Source organism: Sphaerodactylus townsendi, linkage group LG02 (assembly GCF_021028975.2).
Source record: "Sphaerodactylus townsendi isolate TG3544 linkage group LG02, MPM_Stown_v2.3, whole genome shotgun sequence".
Lineage (NCBI taxonomy): Eukaryota > Metazoa > Chordata > Lepidosauria > Squamata > Sphaerodactylidae > Sphaerodactylus > Sphaerodactylus townsendi.
Genome location: NC_059426.1, coordinates 1,822,515 through 1,843,311, shown reverse-complemented (window position 1 = coordinate 1,843,311; position 20,797 = coordinate 1,822,515). Strand labels below are relative to the sequence as shown.

The 20,797-nt window shown below is 44.6% G+C and overlaps 1 protein-coding gene across 1 annotated transcript in view; it reads right to left on the bottom strand.

Moving 5' to 3' along the window:
* The window catches only part of ABCA12 (ATP binding cassette subfamily A member 12), a 155,073-nt gene that overhangs the window by 73,096 nt on the left and 61,180 nt on the right, over positions 1-20,797 (bottom strand). Inside the window, exons 11-22 of the mRNA XM_048483539.1 lie at positions 17,201-20,543; positions 16,779-17,164; positions 14,511-14,626; positions 12,799-12,905; positions 11,428-11,681; positions 11,229-11,341; positions 9,937-10,061; positions 8,724-8,897; positions 5,584-5,748; positions 3,470-3,671; positions 1,217-1,356; positions 505-624 (exon numbers count right to left, since the gene is read on the bottom strand). Coding sequence (XP_048339496.1) covers positions 505-624; positions 1,217-1,356; positions 3,470-3,671; positions 5,584-5,748; positions 8,724-8,897; positions 9,937-10,061; positions 11,229-11,341; positions 11,428-11,681; positions 12,799-12,905; positions 14,511-14,626; positions 16,779-17,164; positions 17,201-20,543 — 5,245 coding nt within the window. The remainder of the gene's footprint in view (positions 1-504; positions 625-1,216; positions 1,357-3,469; positions 3,672-5,583; positions 5,749-8,723; positions 8,898-9,936; positions 10,062-11,228; positions 11,342-11,427; positions 11,682-12,798; positions 12,906-14,510; positions 14,627-16,778; positions 17,165-17,200; positions 20,544-20,797) is intronic.

The following is a 20,797-nucleotide window of genomic DNA, read 5'->3' as shown; positions in this document are numbered from 1 at the left end:
GGCGGTTCAGCTGTGGTGAGTTTGTCATGAAACCTGGATATTTTGCGTGAGTATCAAGCGATTAATCGGCAGTGCGGATTCCACCTTAGATGACCAAAATTCCATCCTCCAGGTCACAAGGGAATTATTTCCTTTGCATTTTAAGCCAATCCAATGCAGGGAACTGATTCTGTATCCTAGCAAATTCCTGCATCAGCTCAACACGGCTGGAATCCTACTTTATATGGCAGTTACAAAACGTTTAATCAGACTTGCAAGCAAACTTTTTTTAGGCTGTCAAGTCACAGCTGACCTATGGTGACCCATCCAGTTTTCAAGGCAAGGGATGTTTGGTGGTGGTTTGCCATTGAACATCACAGCCCTGGAACTGCATTCCTTGGAGGTCTCCCATCCAAATACTAGCCAGGGCAACACTGCTGGGCTTCTGAGATCTGTCAGGATAAACTAGCCCCAACTGAAACAAGACCCAGTACATTAACAAGAGGAAGAGTAAACATATCATACCTTCAGTACTGGAATGGTCTGATTTAACGTGGTCAGTGAATTCATTAGCAGAGGGGAATTGTCCAGCCACTCCTGGGATTTATGGGCTATATCAGCCATCAATTTCAAAGTTGAATTAGACTTAAAGAATAAAAAAAAAGTAACAGTTTGAAAAATTCTAGCCAATATCTAGCCAATTAAGAGAACTGAAGAGGCAAAACTATCAATACAAAATTTCATTCTAAGTAAAACAGATTGCACAAACGTCTCAATGCTAGTCAAGATCTCCCAGCAGCAACAAAGTCACAAAAATGAGCAGATTGTGGCCTTCAAAACTACTACTACCATCACAGTGTCAATCCAGACATGGGAGTGCAGATTTTTTAAAAAAACTTTTTTATTTTGGAATTTGCAAAGGCCTGTGCTCTTTCCCTGCTTGAGGCTATTCTGGTTTCAGTTAACAATCAATACATCTAATTCTGAAGTGTGGCTGCTGCCTGTGGATACTTAAATCTGCGGATAAGAGGCCCACTCACCCCCAACAGATTTTCTGCAGACTCAGGGGACCCCCCTAGATCTGCAGAAAAATCTGAAAAGTTTCTCCCCAGTCATGTCACATAAGGGCAGATGAACACTGCGAATTCTGCTATTTCCACAACATTGCAGAAAAAAGCTGGTACGAACAAGTGCCTTAATCATCAAGAACTATCACTTTTGTAGAACTTGGCATTACCTTTCCCATGATAGCTCGTGTTGCAGGGGTGTCTGGTGTAAACAAAATCTTCCCAAGCAGCATGGGTTTGAGGAACGACCAAATCAGAGCTCCAGTGGGTGTCTTAACCAGGTCCAAATAGAATGACAAACAGAAGGGGGCTGTAAAGAGATTGCGGAGGGAGATTAACACACGTAAAATGGGCGCATAAAAAGGAAACGGGGTCAGTTGGCCATAAACCTTTGCATAATCACTTGGAAGGACATCCTTCACTCATACAAGTAGTCAAGACATACACTGTAGATTCCACTATGACGGGTAATAATTTGTCCAACTATATTTTTTTCTCCTGGGAATAATCACTAGATATGTGGATCTTTCCTGGGGCATCTGAGAGAACTGGAGAGCCACAGTGGAAAGGTTAAGAATGAAAGGGCCAGTTTTTGTATATTCCTAAGACAAAGGCCATTTTTACACAGTCAAAATCTCCCAGGGTAAGCATGGAAAATATCCCTGTGCAGCTGGGAATTCTGCATGGCTCCCAAAGCTGCTTAGGGTCTACTCCAGTGTTGCCCCGTGATATTTCCCTTAGCCCGGGATTTTAAAAAATGGCCAGTCTGGAGGTTCTTTTTTAAAATCCTGGTGTGACCCCTGCTTGTGCCTGTGCCGTGCAAAAACCAATCAGGAGCAGGACCGGTTTATTTTTCCCGCCCAGCTAGCTGATCTCCCCGCCTGACGTTCATTCAAGCTGTCACGCAAAAACAGCAACCAATCAGAACATGGGATACCGGGCGAGCTCACAGGTGCTTGTAGCTACCACTCAAAAGCAACAGCCAATCAGAACAGCCAATCACTTGGTCTATTTTCCTCAGTGAAAGTTTTATTTTAAATCAATTAGCAGACCTATCCACTAGTTTTCTCCCTATGACAGTAAAATCTTATTTTAAACCATTAAAAACACAGATCAATTTCTTCCATTCCCACAGCACACACACAAAAACACCAATTGGGGGCAGACCCAAGTGTATTGTTCCTGCCCAGCCAGCTGATCTCCCTGCCTGATGTCAAGCTGCCAGTCAAAAGCAACAGTCAATCAGAATGCAGGACACTGGGCATGCTCAGAAATGCTTCCAAAGCAAATACAGAAGTCCAGGTCTTGCAGAGAAAACTGGAGCATTGCTAACACTGGGGTGCTGTGTGGTTTCCGGGCTGTATGGCCGTGTTCTAGCAGCATCCTCTCCTGACGTTTCGCCTGCATCTGTGGTTGGCATCTTCAGAGGATCTGATAGTAGGAATGGAAAGCAAGTGGAGTCAAAGGACCTCACCTTTTGACTTCACAGTATATATACTCCACTTGCTTTCCATTCCTACTATCAGATCCTCTGAAGATGCCAGCCACAGATGCAGGCGAAACGTCAGGAGAGGATGCTGCTAGAACAGCCCGGTAACCACACAGCACCCCAGTGATTCCGGACATGAAAGCCTTCGACAATACATTGCTAACACTGCTCCTGGGCAGAAACGGGGAGCTGTCTGTACACAGAAACCAAGATAAAATAGCCCAGGTCAGTGGTGGGATCCAAAAATTTTAGTAACAGGTTCCCTCGCCAGCCCCCCCTCAGCAAGGGGGGCAGAGGCATACCTAGGCAAACTTGAGCCCTGGGCAAAACCTGAGTTGGATGCCCCCCCCATGGGCAGCCACCCCACCACAACCCCCCAAAAATGTTTTGCATCAGGTCATTTCTAAATCATCATCACATTATAGAAAATGCCCCAACTCACAAATCTGAACACAGCAATGGTGAAACACACAGGTTCTTTCATAGAGACTGGTGAGATAAAAGGTACGAAAGGCTGAGAATCAATGAATTGCAGTACCTGAAAGGGATTAACCCAGTTCAGGGAGTTACATTATTAGTCGCAATTGCTATATGGAACCTTCATGTTTAAAGGCAGTATGCCTCTCGGGGAGGCGAGGGCGTGGAGGTGGAAAAGCGAACCCAATTAGTAACCCCCTCTCAGCACACACAAATAATTAGTAATCCACTCTCGGGAACTGGTGAGAACCTGCTGGCCCAGGTATATATGCTCCCAGCTCAACCCCCGTGTAATTGTGCCGTGCAAAAATGGCCAGAGTCCAAGTGGAACAACAATGTGATTAGTTGTGGCTAAGTTGAGTTTTTTTGTCAGGGGCTTGTCGTGACTCCCAGCTCTTGGACAGGTCTGCTAGAGTGTGGTCATATTTTGCAGTGGGCTTCAGTCTCATCCACTCACTGGAATCGTGTGGAATGCCGTATTTCTTCATAATATGCTTCACCCCCTCCTCTCGTACGGAAGAATGGTGAATGTTCTGCTCTTCAAAATCAGGAAGCAGGGATTCAAAAAACAGAGGCGTGATTTCCTGATTGCAGAGAGTTTTGGAAATGGTTCTGAATGATCCTGTATTCATTGTTAGGTTGCTCGCCTTAAACAGTGCCTGGAGAAGGAAATCAAAGGCATATGGACAAAATGTCTTTGTTTATATGGGCAAAATGAAGAGCATATTAAAGAGAAACTTCTGGCAAATATGGTGATGACAGCATTACCACTATGGTGATGACAGCATTACCACTACGCAGCAGTGGCGTAGGAGGTTAAGAGCTCGTGTATCTAATCTGGAGGAACCGGGTTTGATTCCCAGCTCTGCCGCCTGAGCTGTGGAGGCTTATCTGGGGAATTCAGATTAGCCTGCACACTCCCACACACGCCAGCTGGGTGACCTTGGGCTAGTCACAGCTTCTCGGAGCTCTCTCAGCCCCACCCACCTCACAGGGTGTTTGTTGTGAGGGGGGAAGGGAAAGGAGATTGTAAGCCCCTTTGAGTCTCCTGCAGGAGAGAAAGGGGGGAAATAAATCCAAACTCTTCTCCTTCTTCTTCTTCTCCTTATCTGTGACACAACATTTCTGTGACTCCACATAATACTGGTAGTCAGAAAGAGGCTTGAATAGCAAACCAGGTTACAATCTCAGAGGAAGGCCTTCCAAATGCTCAAAATTAATCCAGGTTTACTCTTATTGCAGTACACAAAATCTTTATTACATTTCTTTCCACGTGGCCTTGAGCATCCTTCAGCACTGGAAACCAGGGAGTTATCTTTGGAAATAACACTAAATTTATTACATTTATATTTGGTGTATATAAATTACAGCATTCTGCTCCACGATCAATAGTCGCACAATTCACGACCCTCAAGAACTGTTAATTGCATCAGGGATGCAAAGAATTTGGCACGAAACAAATTCTTTTAAATGAACTTGCTGATTCTCCACTGGCCCAGTTTTCTCCCAGAGGCTGCAAGATTAAGCACAAGTATGGTGCAGTGGTGAGTGGCAGACCCTAATCTGAAGAACCAGGTTTGATTCCCCACTCCTCCACATGTTCTCGGATCAGTCACAGTTTTATCCGAACTCTCTCAGCCCACACAGAAACAGGCAGTGGCCAACAACCTGCAAATGTCTCTCGCCTTGAAAACCCTACAAGACTGCCATAAATCAACTTTGACTTGACGGCACCTACACATAGATGAATTAATTGTGGCTTATTTCCAACTGTAGCCCCATTCAGATGGAAGAAGCCAGTCAGAAGCTTCAGTGGAAGATTCTGGGGGTGAGAAATACAGAAAGGTCTTTTCCCAAAAAACTTCTACCTAATTTATGGATAAATCATTAAGATCAATATTTTAAAATTTTAATTAAATTAACAGAGGAAGATTGAAAAAAAACATTTTTTAAAGTAACTGGATGTTTACAGAAAGGAGGCAGAAGTGTTTTTTGTTTTGTTTTGCGTGGGAAGTGTTTGTGAACTCGCCCCTTATTTTTGACAATCCTGTCTTTTCCAAGAAGAAACTTGATCCTGAAATGTCAAGGGCGTGGGGTGGCAGGACAGTGCAGTTATTCAGCGGTGATTGAAAAGTTCATGCACAAAAATTTCTCCCACCATTCTTCCTTAGTTTTGGAAACAAATCCATGGGCGAAGGCCTAATTAAGTCTTTGCACAAATTAAGCAGTGAATTCCACATGGGTAGCTGTGATATCCAGCCAAACCCCAAGGGAAAACTGTGCCACCTAACAGGAAATTGATCTGTTGCTACAGAAGAACGGATGCTGGAATCGGCTTCAGCAGATGCCTGCGGTGAATCTTCATGCAACTGATACAATGTGTGTGAAAGGAACTATGAAGAGCAGGGTTAGAAAATGAAAGGGGCCTAATTGGTGGCATAGGCTACAACTGCCTACCAGCTCTTGATGATTACTGTAAGCTGCGTTACTCATCAAGTATTTTGGCTTTTTTAATTGGAGGCGCCGTGATTTTCAGAACTTGCCTATCACTTGCTGGCAGAGAAAACAAACCTTGGAAAGTGGAGCATTTCTTGACTGACGCAGCTTTTTAAGGGAATGAATTGCATCCAAGAGCGGGCGCACATCAGATTCCACCCGGTTCTTGAAGTGATCCAAATCTTGGAGAAGACCAAACACCTTATCCAGAGAAGATTGTAGTTCCTTGGGGAAAAGCATCTGGAAGAGAGCAGAGGGAGCAACATCACAGCTGATCAAACACTCTTGTCCAATGGGAGGCTGGCATCTGAAAGTGGGTTCCAAGGTGGGAGAGAGAAGAGGGAGAAGAAGGGCTTCTTGGAAGATCCCTGCAGATCCCAGGAACTCCTATAAGGCAACAGAACCACAAGCTCACATCAGATCAAGACAGACAGACAGCTGCATGGGCCAGTTTTCTTCCAGCTGAGACACTGATGGGGACATGAGCAGAGCCAACGACAGGTAACCCCTTCCTAACCTCTGCAGTGGCTCCCTTGTCCCTGGTCCTGGCACCAACCACATTCAGATACATCAGACAACAGCAGCTGTTCCATGAAAGTGTTGGTATTTGGCAAGTGCCAGTCACACAATCCAGTAACGAAAGAGTTGATTTTGTGCATGCCAATTAGTCAGTGAGGTCAGAGGTCTGTGACCAGATAATTGATCCCTATTGGTCAAGCAGACCTGGCATGGAACACATGCAGGTCTGCACGTGGACAATGGGTGTATATTCTTTGTTGCTCTCTGCACGTGCTCAGTGTGTGTGTAGTAGCTTATTAGCCATGTAATAGTCAAGCTGAGGGCTAGCTAATGAAGCTAGCCAGTTAAAAAGGTATTTTCTTGTTTTGCATCCAAGTTCCCCTACCCTATCTTGTAGTTGGTATAGTAAGCAACTCGTTATTGCAAACTCTGCATAAGTAAGGAGTGTGATAGCCATATCACAATAATAAAATCAGAAAGCCATTAGCATTACTTGACGGGGACTTGCCTGTGGCTGACATTCAACCATTTCAAGGGCCTTTAACGCTTATGGTTGCACAGTTCCCTGTTTTGTAGAGCCAAAAAAGATGGGCTGGAGAGTCACAGCCTCTTAGCGCAAAAATGGCCTCCGTCTTTGGGCAACAGCTGCTAGAGTTTTTGTCATCCCCCCACCCTGCAAAGGATCCACTGAGAAATATGGAAAACTGACGGTCAGTCACCAAGCGGCTGCATAGCTCTGAGCAAGTTCCCCAGAGCAAGGCTGCCAGGACTTCGGGCCTCAGGGTTTTCTTCCTTCTCAGGGCAAGGCAAGGACCCAACCAACTTCCTGCAAGGCTTGGGAGCATCTGTTCTGATCGTCTCTCTACCTCACCTGCACCAGGCTGCACCCTTGAAATCCCAGGCACAGCCAGCCTCTTCCCCTAACCTATCTGGTGCCATCACCTATCCCCAGTTGGCTTCATCCCATTTCATCACCTGCCGGCAGCACCATCTTCACATTTCAATTATCTGCTCCCCCACCCCCAATTTTGGAAAACATGGCCACTCCAATCCCCTCTGGAGGACATCTGTCATGACCTGGAGTTTGGGGCTGGAGTTTGGGGCTGCTACATGTGGAATATGATGAATACGATATTTTGAAAGGGTTGGGATTTTGTGCTGTTGCTGGGGAGGAGGGTCAGGAAATAACTGGTTAATTATTAGGGCATAGGAGGGAGAGCAAATACTACACATCTCATATTTCTAGCAATCATTTAAAGTATAACTGTGTGCTTCAATGCAATTGAGCGGGCATATTACATTTCATAAAATTATTTGTTTAAAAATCTTTTGCAAGTGGGATATATCTAAAAAATATGTCCGCCATGGGAGCACCACAGCAGACCTGAGTGATGCATCATTTGAAAACAGAAAGCTTTAAAAGGGGCTTGGACAGATTTATGGAGGAGAAGTCAATCGATGGCTACCAATCTTGATCCTCTTTGATCTGAGATTGCAAATGCCTTAGCAGACCAGGTGCTCAGGAGCAGCAGCCGCGGAAGGTCATTGCTTTCACCTCCTGCATGTGAGCTCCCAAAGGCACCTGGTGGGCCACTGAGAGTAGCAGAATGCTGGACTAGATGGACTCTGGTCTGATCCAGCTGGCTAGTTCTTATGTTCATGAGGCACCGCACAAAAGTTCCAGGGGCACAAGGAAGCCTCCCCTTGCAGTTGCTTTCTTGCCCCAGCACAGAAAGATGAGCCCCTGCAAGCTGCCCTCTGCTTTCGGGGACGCAGGGGGGTCTTGGGGCAGATGTCGCTTGTGTTTTGCGGGAGGGCGGTGTGTGTTTGCGTGAATAGCGCCCATTCCAAGGATGTCTAAAGAGCCACCTCCTCACAGTTCCCGTTCCCACGATGGCCTCCTCAGAGCCTTCAGACAGTTACAGATTTCACAAGAGGACAGACACATTTCGAGTTTGGGCTACGGAACCACTGTGAACGATGTACAGAAAATTAGGCACAAATTATTAAAATGATTTAATATTATTAAAATTAGTGAGAAAAATTAATGTTGATGACATTGCGTTTCAGATTAAATCTTCCTCATGGCTGCTGTTGCCCTTCTGGTCCCACTCTTGTTGACAAGCGGCTGCCCTGGAGCTCTCTCTGCTTCACTCCGGCTGAGACCAAGGGGCTGCGGGGGGGGGGGGGGGGGGGTCTCAAGCCATTTGAAGGCCCCATGAAACTGGGCCACTTGAGAGCATCAACAGGGTATCGGGACAGCGATGGGAGCTTGCATGGGTCTCTCGACAGCCTGTGGCCAAGCATTCCCTCTCAGCTCCCCTCATACCATGTTTCCCTGAAAACAAGACAGTGTCTTATATTAATTTTTGCTCCCAAAGATGCGCTATGTCTTATTTTCAGGGGATGTCTTATTTTTCCGCTCCACAGCTGCATGCTCTGGTCGACAGGCATGCTTCCAAATAAAAGCTTTGCTACATATTACTTTCGGGGGATGCCTTATATTTCGCACATCAGCAAAACCTCTACTACGTCTTATTTTCAGGGGATGTCTTATATTCGGGGAAACAGGGTAGGTTGGCTGTGAAGGTCAAAAGCAGGAGAGGAGAACTGGAGCCACAGCAGGATGAAGAAAGCAAATTGGCCTAAAACACCAAGAGAGACAGAGACAAAGCGCCACAAAGTCTGAGACAAACCTTGTACATGAAGTTGTAGACATCCAAGTAATGCAGAAGTGTGATCCCCAAAACATAGGATTTGTGGACCCTTTCTGGGAGCGACAGGTTGCAAAACTCCTTGGCTACAATTTCTAGCTTCGCACCAGCACCACCATCTTGACAAGTCTGTAGCTGGAGCATCTGGAAGAAGAGCTGGATTGGCCCAGAAGAAAGGCAGATTAGGGAGAGAGAACAAGGGCAGGCAGAAGACATCTGGCAGGCCGGAAGAAGCAGCAGCCGGCCACTCTTCCCCCAGCAAGAGAAATGGGGTGATTTCTTAGCCTCTTTCCCACAAGAGGACAGCCTGACATGTACTTATTTATTTCACCCATAGTCCACCTTTCTCATTGTAACTCAAGGGAGATTACAAAAGAGGCCAGGGACACAGACTAAACTAAACACGGAACCCGTGGAAATGCATTTGGCTGGATGCAGCATGTCAGGGGCTGTACCGCTGACTTGGGCCCCAGGAGTTTTGTGTCCCCTCCCACCCAGTCCCTGATCGGAGTCAACAACAAGCTCAGTTGGCGGTTGCGTCCTTTTCCTGTGCGTCAGCATCTTGTTTTCCCCTGCTGGGCAGAATGTCCTCCTGGCAGCCCATCCTCTTTCAGAAAAGGTCCCATAAGCCAAAAAACTGACACAGGATGTGAGTGAGCAGGGCGTGGCCAGGCCCTTTCCTAAGGCTGTCACCCATCTGCTCTGCCAGACGGCCCTTGTGGCCTAAAGGAGGGGGGTGGACACCTCCTCCTGCCACCCCCACCCCCACCCTCACTGCAGCCTGGGGCAGGCAGCCAATTGAGTCCTCAGCTGCTTCCCAGGGCCTGTGGAGAAAATTTCAGCAGCAAGAAGGGGCTGCTGCGGTTACTGCAACACCTCACACTCCAAACGCTGCTGCTGCCCCCAATGCAGGGAGGGGTCTTTTCCCACCACCACCACCACCACGGGAGCAGCCATCAGTCAAGACACAAGACACAAATTTTGGGTGGGTGTTTCAATCGGAAGTAGGTCACTGACTCATTTAAATCAGTCAGCTGATCAGAATTCATGTTTTACTCATTTACATGCTTCGGTGGGCATGCGTGCCCACACACACACACACACACACACACACACACACACACGCTCGCAATTAAGCCCCTGGGCCCGGAGTGTGAAAGGGGAAAATAAGGATAGAACATCAGAACACATTTACCTCTGTTCTGTTTTCTGGAAGGGGCATTTCTAGTAGAGCATCAATACTTTGCACTGACATTCCTACCACGTTCCTGAGATCCTCCTTGAGGTGGTCAGTGTTTCTGAAGAGACCTATTACCATATCTTGCAAACATCACAAAACAAAAATTGGACATTATACTTTGATCTCATCTTCTGGAAACGCTCAATATATTCTACAGACCTGGCAAAAGATGAGAAAAATGCCTCAAGAACTGCCTCCGTGTAAACACTGGAGAATTCAGAGGCATCGTTCTCATTCTGCACTCTCTTGGATTCGCACCTGAAGACATTTGAAGCCACCATCTAACTTCCAGGTATTCAGCAGACCCCCTTTCTGTGTGCTTTCCTCATTTAAACGTTTCTTATATACACAATTAAAATTTTTTAAATATAATCTTTAAAAAGCAAATCGTTTGATAAAAACATTGACAGATATTCTACTAGTTAGATTTTTTCTGACATTTTATTCTGAAATGCAAAGCATCAACTCTCACTGCACACAAATGATTTTGCTAATTTTCTTACCTTTTCTAAACGATACTAAATAAAAACATGCTACCATCAGCAACGCATTCCTACCTCTCAACCAGTCTTTCTTTCCCCCCTTGTTTCAAACATCAGGGAGTTCCTTCCCCCTGTTTTTTAAGAACCTTATTTAAATCTCAAAGAAAAACTCACGGGCCTTTTTGCCCTGGAATTTTTTTGGCTTTTGAGGCCCGCGCATCAAACACAGTTCTGATGAGGCAGTTGAGCTATTCCCATATTGTACAAGTAACTCTTTTTCAATTGATTTGACTTCTACAATCTGCACATCATTTTAATTTTTTCTTTTAAATTAGTTCCAGTTGAAGATGTAGTTTCTTGATTAAATGTATATTTTATGTTTTTACATTTATACCCCACCTAGGGTACAGGATGTCTATTGCTATTTGTTGTAATATGAAAATGAGACTTTTTTACAGAGTGACATTAGGGTCCCAGCTCACAGATCTTTGCCACAGTCTCCATTCACATAACTGCATACTCTGCAGTTAAGCAGAAAGTTGTTGCTAAACTGAGGGGTCTGGAAGACAGATTTCAGTGGCTGGTGAAGGGGGAGAATTAAACACTATCCTAAAAGCATCAATGAAGCAATGTAGTTTTTGCCATGGAAACTTGGGGCTGAAGGTGCACAAAGCCCCTCCCCACAATTTCTGAAATACTACAACATCCTGGTATACTTTACCAATCAAGTTTAATGCAAATCCACGGCTCCAAAGGAAGAAGTACCTTGTTTCTTGGAATGTGTTGCTTTCTTTGTGTGATTCGCGATAGAATTCACAGAAGCCACATACTGAGGGATATCTTGGATATAATGAAATTGTGGCACATTTTCTCGAAACCTGTGGAAATAGATGCATGCATAAATGTGGATTCTTTCCAGATAGCACTGTTACCCTCCTACTGGGGACTTTGAGGAAGGCCTTACCAGTTAATTTCCTGCTGGAGTTTTGTGGTGTCTCCAACCAGTATTTCTTGAAGTTCTCCCAAGACGCTTCTAGGATTCGATGGGCTGGTCACGAGACGATCGCTTAGTGCAACCCCCTGGAGAAGCTTCGTATGGAACTCACTCTGTCTGCACATGTCCACAGCACTGACCTCGGGGAGCCGGCACGCTTGCTGCAATGCCCTGAGCTGCTCAGGGTCACAAAGGGCCGCCGTCAGGTTCTGGAGACGGGAAAGCTTCAAGCACAAACAAGAAAGGAACAAAAATTGTTTACAAGAGAATGTGCACTCAAGAAATCCAGGAAGCTGATTTGAGTTGGGCTTTTTGATCTATCGTTTTTGGCTGAGGCAGCGTAATTCCAGCTACCGGGGGCAAGGCCCAGTTGGCATCCTCATCCCTGTACCACAAGGCCGCAGAATGCCATGCGAGTGAGGGAGAGAGAGCAGGCCTCAACCTCTGCTGGGCACTGAAGGGCATCCAGAAATATACTTGAGCCTCCCCTGGGTCAAGGATGTCAGAATAAACGCTCAGATATTAAAGAAGATGCCATTTTAAACACTGTGCTGGGGGGAAGCACAGTGTTAAAATGTGTCCTTCCTCTTTTGGCACGCAGCATGGAGGAAGCGCATCAGGACAACATTTTTTTGCCCCCATGTGCTTCTGGTCCTGGTTCATGCCAGGGAGGAAGCGCACTGGGGACAACACTTCTTGCCCTGATGCACTCCAGATGTCAGTGAGTTTGGATTTATACCCCACCTTTCTCTCCTGTAAGGACACTCAAAGGGGCTTACAAGCTCCTCTCCCTTCCTCTCCCCACACCTTGTGAGGTCGGTGGGGCTGAGAGAGTTCAGAGAGAGAACTGTGACTAGCCCAAGGTCACCCAGCAGGAATGTAGGAGAGCAGAAACACATCTGGTTACCAGATAAGCCTCTGCCACTTAGGTGGAGGAGTGAGGAATCAAATCCAGTTCTCCAGATTAAAATCCACCTGTTTTTAACCACTGCACCACGCTGGCTGATGCAGCACTAAAGAGAAGAGGCGTGGGCCGTTTTGTATGCTCTGAGTCTCTACTACAAATTGACCCTCCAATGATCACATTTCATTCCATGGGACTGCACGTGTGAATTTAAAGAGGAAAAACCAAGTTTCGAACTTTATAGAAAAAGCAGCAACAGCAGGAGCAGCCAGTGAAAGGGTTAAGCAGTCCTTCCTCCTCCTCCTCCTGTTCTAAATTTCTTGCCCAAAGCAGCTTTTTTTCTAGGAGAAGCAGCTGCCCAGTGTTTGTGGCAACCATTTAGGTGTCATTTGTCTTCAAGCCCTCATTGCATCAGTCGACACCATCTCTCTACTTACTCGGAGCATCAGGATTTCTTGAATGGAGGAATATTTCTTGTAGGTGCCAGGGTGGACCGAAAAAATCTGCTTCAGTTGTTCTGTGTTCAGAGGAACAGAAGCACCTTCTGCTAGGAAAAAGCATAACCGTTCCATGAAGCTCTTCTCAAGCTACTGTACACTTTACAAACCTTGTGCACAAAACTTCAAGAATTTATTTTTTGTGACTTAGGCTCGATAACAGACTATTCGAGCCACTTGGAAGTAAAGCTACTCTCCAGGGCAAAAGTGCATTAGAATTTTACAAGAGGAATCACAGTGAGGAATTTCGTTTCTCTCCTCCCTCTTGCTCTCCCTATTTGCCTCTCTAGAGCCAGGCCTGGGGGGGGGGGGGTGTCTGCCTCTCCCTGCTCCCAAGCCTCAGCAATGTTGGCTAGGGGGTTCCTAGCAACCCTCCCAAATGGCCAAGATCTTACATTGTATTGCCCCCGTTGCCTCAGATTGACGTGCAGACGTCGGTTTTTGGTGCGAAAATGGGGGGAAAAGAAGGCTGCGCACGCATCGCACACAGCCCGCTGTGGCCTGATTAGACGGAAGGCTCCACGTCACTATCAGCGGCGGGAAATACAAATCCGGAGTCACCCCCCCCCCTACTTCCCCACTGCTCCAGATTGCCCACACATTTTTTGAAAAGCTCCACTTTCTTCCAGGTTCTAAAATAACATGTGCTGGGGAGGGGGAAGGGGGGAGCGCCAAAAACGGGATGAATGCTCGTTCGGCGCTGGTGAAGTGGGGAGTTGTGCTGGAAACCTCGATATTTGGAGTGATGAGCACGCATCTAATCCTCAGTGGGGAATCGACCTTCCATTATAGTGAAGGATTACATCAAGGTGTTTGAAGCACTTCACCTGCTCAATCAATGTGCTAGCTAATTTTTTTTAATTCCTGAGGGGTAGTCTGGAGAAGGGGAGATTGAGGGGGGACATGATAGCTCTCTTTAAGTATTTGAAGGGCTGTCACCTAGAGGAGGGCAGGAAGCTACTCCTGTTGGCAGGACGCTGGGTATCAATTATGGGGAGAAAGGTTTTGAGCGGATATTAGGAAAAAAATGCACAGTAAGAGTTGAGGAATCAGCTGCCGAGGGAGGTGGTTAGCTCCCCATCGCTGGCAGTCTTTAAACAGGGGCTGGAAAAACACATGTCTGGGATACTTTAGGTCAACATTGTCAAACATACGACCTGGGGCCAGATCGGGAGTTGGCTAGCGGGTTGGCCAGGCCAGATCGGGAGCAAGGGGCAGGAGGGGGCAGCCTCAGCTGGCTCATGTGCCTGATTAGCCCTCACGTAGCAGACACCCCCCCCACACACACACACACACTGCCTAACAAAGTCACGTTTATGTCATATCTGGCCCTCATAACAAAGGAGTTTGACCCTCCTGACTAGATGGCCTTTATTGTTGTTGTTGTTGTCGTCGTCGTCGTCATTATTTATTCGACTTAATAAACCACTCTCCCCCAAAGGGCTCAGAGCGGTGTACAAATACAAAATACAAAAAACTTCAAATAATATCATTAAAATACATAAAACCAATAAAATCAGTAGAAGCAATACAACCCATCCACAATTTAATGGATGGTGTCCAGTCTTAACCCTGGCTCCTTCCAACTCTACGATTCTATGATTTTTTTTCCTATGGCTTTTATTTCTGTGACTTTTAGAAATAAATATTACCTGATAGTTCACTGTCTAGAGTTCCAGTCAAGTTCATCAGGCAAAACATGTATGATTGAAAGCCATCAACAGGCAACGTTTCTAAGAACGTATTTTCAAATTCTGAAAACAAAAACCTGCAACATAAAAAAAGAACTGATAATCTTCCCAAGTATGAAACAACAAATACTACCAAAGGAATGATGAGAGAAATCATACAAGAAAAAAACTCTGAACTTATGGTGTTGTGGGTTTTCTGGGTTGTATGGCCATGTTCCAGTAGCATTTTCTCATAACGTTTCACCTGCATCTGTGGCTGGCTGGCATCTTCAGGAGAAAATGCTACTGGAACATGGCCATACAACCCGGAATATACACAACACCCTAGTCATTCCAGCCGTGAAAGCCTTCGACAATACTGAAGTTGTCTGATTGGCACAATGGAGTGAAGTCATCTGCAACCGAGACAGCGGCTAGATCAGGGGCGTAACGAGGCAGCCCTGGGCAAACTGTAGCCCTGGGCAAAACCTGAGTTGGATGCCCCCCCCCCCCCCATGGGCGGCCACTCCACCATGACCAAAAATATTTTTGCACCAAGACATTGGTGCCTGCAGGGGGTGTATTTTTAGACATATCAGCACCAAAATTTCAGAATATCATCGGGAGACTGTCCTCATGCTACTCCCCAAGTTTAGTGAGGTTTGGTTCAAGGAGTCCAAAGTTATGGACTCCCAAAGGGGGTGCCCCATCCCCCATTGTTTCCAATGGGAGCTAATAGGAGATGGGGGCTACAGTTTTGAGGGTCCATAACTTTGGCCCCCCTGAACCAAACTGCACCAAACTTGGGGGGTGCCATCATCTCCAGATGATACCCTGAAAGTTTGGTGCCGATACATCCAAAAATGCACCCCCTGCAGGAACATCCTAGAAATTTGCCCAAGAATCTTTGTTCTGCATTGAGTTTTCTGCATTGCTGTCAATGGGAGTTGCAGGCTGTGGGGGGCACATTTCTGAAGGCACAGGCTCAAAACTTTCAGGGTCTCATCAGGAGACTGCCCTAATGATACCCCCCAAGTTTGGTGCAGTTTGGTTCAGGGGGGCCAAAGTTATGGACCCTCAAAACTGTAGCCCCCATCTCCTATTAGCTCCCATTGGAAACAATGGGGGATGGGGCACCCCCTTTGGGAGCCCATAACTTTGGACTCCCTGAACCAAACCTCACCAAACTTGGGGGGTAGTATAAGGACAGTCTCCTGATGAGACCCTGAAATTTTGGTGCCGCTAGCCTAAAAACTGCACCCCCTTCAGGCCAAAAATGGAAAACCACTAAAATACCCAAAAACGAACCCAGCATTTTGATGCCCCCCCACAAGGTGATGCCCTGGGCAGCTGCCCACTTTGCCCAATGGGCATTACGCCAGTGGGCTAGATTGAAGTCCAGCAGCATCGCAGATTTTCCAGGTACAAGCTTTCAAGAGTCAAAGCTCTCTTCTTTAGATACAAGTTGAAACTTGTATCTGATGAAGGAAGCTTTGACTCTTGAACACTGGTATCCTGAAAATTGTGTTTGTCTCCACGATGTCTCATCGCGCAGTGTGGTCAGCTGCACAACACAAAGTGCAGACAACTATACAAAGCAATAGTGAACCACCCCATAAAGTCTCCCTAGCAAACGTTATAATGTGGCATCACTGCATGGTTCAGTAATGACCTGGTGCTTGCACCTTTACCTTTCACAAAGACTCTACTGGACTCAAACTTAACTATTCTATTGTAGACCAACACAATTACCCTATGAAACTACCAACCAATGTGAGCTACCTGGTTTACACATTTTAAGGGGGGGGGGGGTATGTAAATGCACTAAAAGTACTAAAACTTCAGAAAACCTATAAGGACTTTCTGTCCCTCAGATTGTGGTGTGTGTTGTTTAATAATTCCAAGTATAACACTCTACCAAGTATCTATCTAGTTACACACATTCTGTAGTCAGGAAGACCCATCAGCTCTCTAGTTGCTCCTTGGCCCCACCCCATCAGGATCCACCAGGCTGCCCGGGTAAGTGGGGGACTGTGGGGGTGCAGGGGGAGCCATTTGCCCTAGGTGCCATTTGCCCCAGCTATGCCTCTGGGTGAAGGGAATTGGCTTCTGCCAGAGCCAGGTGCCTTCTGGGTCCCAGCCATTGTCTTTTGACATGTGATTGTTCTCTTCATTTAGGCAAAGTTTGAGAAGTACCAATATGTTAAGTTCCACTGCACATTATGACAATTGTGAAAAATGTTGACTTACTGTGCAACCAACTTGTTTGGAGACGATGCCTTCCCCAACTCATTCTGGAGTAAGGTTTTATGGAACAGCATTTCCGTGATCAAGGCAAAAGGATATGTAATGTGCTCAAATGCATATTCCACATTTGGTTTGTTTGTATGAAAACTGGGATTTAGGTCTCTTTTCAGCTTTTTCAACAAATCTGAAAACATCACTTCCTTGAGTCTATAACTACTGGCCTCCAATACAGCAGGACCGGACCCAGTGTGGGTGTGACTTAGAGCTCTCTCCACTCGCTTCATGCCACGTGTTGATTCATCCGTTTCCGTGAGGTTCCATTTGGAGACCAAGTTCCACATTTGAGAAAAACTGTTTAATCCAGAATGTCTAGAAACATCCTTGGCCATCTGCAGAGCTTTGCTTGTGTCAGCATACCGGCGCACATGATCCTCCAATAACTTAAAAAACACTGACAATTTATTCCCGTCCCCTAGCCTGTCAGTAAAATTTTGTGAATGAAAGTCTGTTCCATTAGCAAGGAAAGGAGAGACAATGTTGAAAGGATAATAATGGGCCACATCATGTATTCCATTAAGGGCTGGGATTGGGCATGCTGAATTATTTAGGGGTTTAGAGGCGGCTGCTAAAGATGTATAAGTTTGCTGTATCCAAGGATTTTTAGAATTAAAGAGGATGTCCATTTTTGAAAGCAAACCTGAAGAAAACTGTAGTGATCTGATGACACACGATAACATGCTAGAAATATCATGACTTTTGTAAAAATTTGCTGACTCTGGACTCAGCTTTAAATTCCTTATTGAGGAGTGGAACACTTCAGTCAAGGTTTGACTAGGCTTTGTTCTGTTTTCAAAATCCCTGGAAGTAAAAAGGGTTTCACAAGGGTTTTGTTTGAAGGACTCAAGAAGTGTGGCGTTTTTAAGCAGCATCTGACGTATGATGTGAATTATATCCTTAGCAGTGCAGTTATTTTGCTTTCCAGTGTGGTTTTTCATATTTAAGAAAGGACTCAGAGATAAATGCAAGATGTCCACTATCTTTCCTTTGTACCCCAACAAAGACTGGTTAAGCTCTCTTTCAAACAGAAAGTGGGAAAAGTCGTACAGGGCGGCAATCCTTTCTTTATCAGTTGCTTCTTCCAATCTGCTGTCAGACAGCACTATTGTCCCTCTCTTCCAGGTGTCATATATTCTCTGGAAAGTTTTATTACTTTCATTCATCATTGTTTCTAATTGGCTGGTGTTAAATTGGCGTTCAAAGTTTTTCTGAAATAACAGAGTCCTGAAGGCAGTGGCTAATGCTTTGGAGTTGATCTTATTTTGGAAGTTTGATGCATGGGATAAAAAACTAGTAAACATCTGTAGACTAAAATGAAGATCAGATATGTTGCGCTGGGCAACTAAGTGATGATGCAGAATTTTCAGAAAATGTCTGTATGTATCTGGATTTGAACTATTCAGTTTTATGGGTTTCAGTTCATGTTCAAGGTCACTCAACTCATTCCACCATAGTTTGTTTATCATATTTTGATTTAGCCACATTATTTCTGGAAGATGGGGGAAGAAAAGGCTTTGAGCCAGGAGATCAATATGTATAGACCAAGTATTAAAATGTCTTTCTAAGTAAGTTCTATAATCTGTCTCAGAAGTTATGTTGAACAATTTTAATGAATCAAGCATACCTTCAAAATAGGTAGTATTCATTCCCCAATTTAGGATTTCAAAGATTAGATGAGTTTCAGCTGAATTTGGAGGTGATCCTAGGTCGACAAGAATTAGAGCTTTTCTAATAATTTCCAGTAGGTGCAAATCTGTCACATTTTGTGTGATGTTCAATATATTTGCAACCTTGCTCAAGACAGCTGATAAATCCTTCCATTGTAGATGGTTGACAGCTTTTCCCATATTTTCTAACATTTCTGACATACTAGTATTCTTGTCAGATTCATTGAACAGTGACATAAAAAATGCAAGCTTTTGTGCCCGGATGGACGGATTGACAGATAAATTTTGAGAATAAGTTTCTGTATCATTCATCAAAAAAGGAATCAAGATGTGAAATACTGAAGGTTCATTTATAACCGCCCTGTTGCCAGGCAATGGTTCTTGGCAGGTCTGATTATTTTGGAAGAGTTTGCTTGAGATGGTTGCTAGATTTTTATGCAACTTTTGTATCCATGGATTCTTGTGGTCATTAAAGGTGTCCAATCTGGAAAGAAACCCTGATGATAATTCTAGTGATTTGACAAAGCACTGAAATTCATCTGAAAAACATTTGCTTTTCTGGAGTGCAGCTGGAGTTGGCAGTGATTTTAATTTTTGTAGCACAAGCTGAAACACATCGGTAAATGTTTGATTGTTGGTCACTGTCCTATTTTCCATATTCATGGAAGTAAAAAGGAAATGGCAGTCGCTTCCTGCCAGGGCATCCCTTAGTGTGGCATTGCTCAACAAAACTTCAACAGCAATATGATAGAAATCTTTGACAGTGCAGTTCAGCAGCCTTTCATTATCCTGAATATCTTCCCTTACAAAAGGGCTCAAGGTTAAATACCAGAGTTCTAACACTTCTCCCTCCACTGATGCATTATGCCTTAATGGAGTCCTGTACAACAAGCGTGAAAAACTGAAGAGGTTGTCCATTTTTTTAATACTGGATGCTTCCAACAGTCTTGGATCAGAAAGTATATCTACTCCTTCCTTGAATATTTCAAACCATCTTTGGATAGTTTCACCACCATCAGCATTTCTTAGTGGATTAGTAACAATTAATTCATGGATGTATTTTTCCTCCAAGTCTTCTAACACATGGAGGGTTTTCATGATGGTGTCTAAAACCACTGAGTCATGTCCTCCCCCGACACCTTCTCCACCATATTCTTCTAGGAAATTGTTCACAATTGCAGTCAGTTTTTTCAGTTCTGTATTGAAGAGAAGGCTGGAGCCATTGTGACGGAGGTGCAGATTCCTGTGGAGTAGATCTAGAACCTGCCCATAAGCAACAATGTCTGTGTCATTCAGTTTCGCAGATCTTAATTTTTCAACAATATGCCAATAGGTGTTGAATTCATTCCACTGACTGGCACTAATGGAATTTTGGATTCTCTGCATCATGTCAGTCAAGGAGGAGATCAGAAGGTAACCGTGACTTGTATTAACATTGGCGACAATATTAAAGATTTTATGCAGGGCAAGGATCTTCTCAGGAAAGTTTTCAGTGGTTGTAGGCTGTAGTAAAGAGTTTGCAAACAATGATGGCACCTCTTGAACTGAAGTTAAGTATCTCCTAACTTTCTCAGGCACGTAAAGAAATTTGTGAGAAGTTATCATTTTCAAGGTTTGCCATAACTTTGTGGCCTTAAAATTACTCTTATTGAAAAATACTAGGTCCCAAATATTTCTGGTTAAGTTGTAGATGTTTTGAATTTCTTTCAAGTGAGCTGTCACCTGGAATAAGTATGACCTGTTGAAGCCAGTTTGAAGCAGTAGTGATGTAAAACTGTGGTCTTCATAGAGGTCTTCCTTACTTAATAGATCCCTTAATTTACTGTGTTCTTCTCCCCTCATTTGCTGTGAAAGGATTTCAGTCAATTTCAGCATAGTCTTATTATCAAATAGATCAAATGTCTTTAGGTTTTTCAGTTTAGTAGTACTGTCACTTTCTTGTAAATCTTTGAAAACATGCAGAGATTTTTTAATTGTTTCTAAATCCTTTGACAGATTCTCCATTTTGAAATCAGCGCCAGCAAACTTGGGATCAATTATTTTGCTAAAAGGAAAGAAATGCAAACATAAAAGTTTAGCATAAATGACAAATAGAAAGGTTATTTAGAGAAAAAATGCACATTGGACTTACTCAACCTCTGCATTTATCTTTTGCTTAGGAATTAGCAATGTATGGAAGCCCCCAGTTGAATTTTGCTATGAATTCTCCTCTCCAATATAGGTAGAGTTCCGCAGAACATTCACAACTTTCAGAGTTTGGCTTTTTTTTAGTACTGACTGTTTATCAATCACAATCCA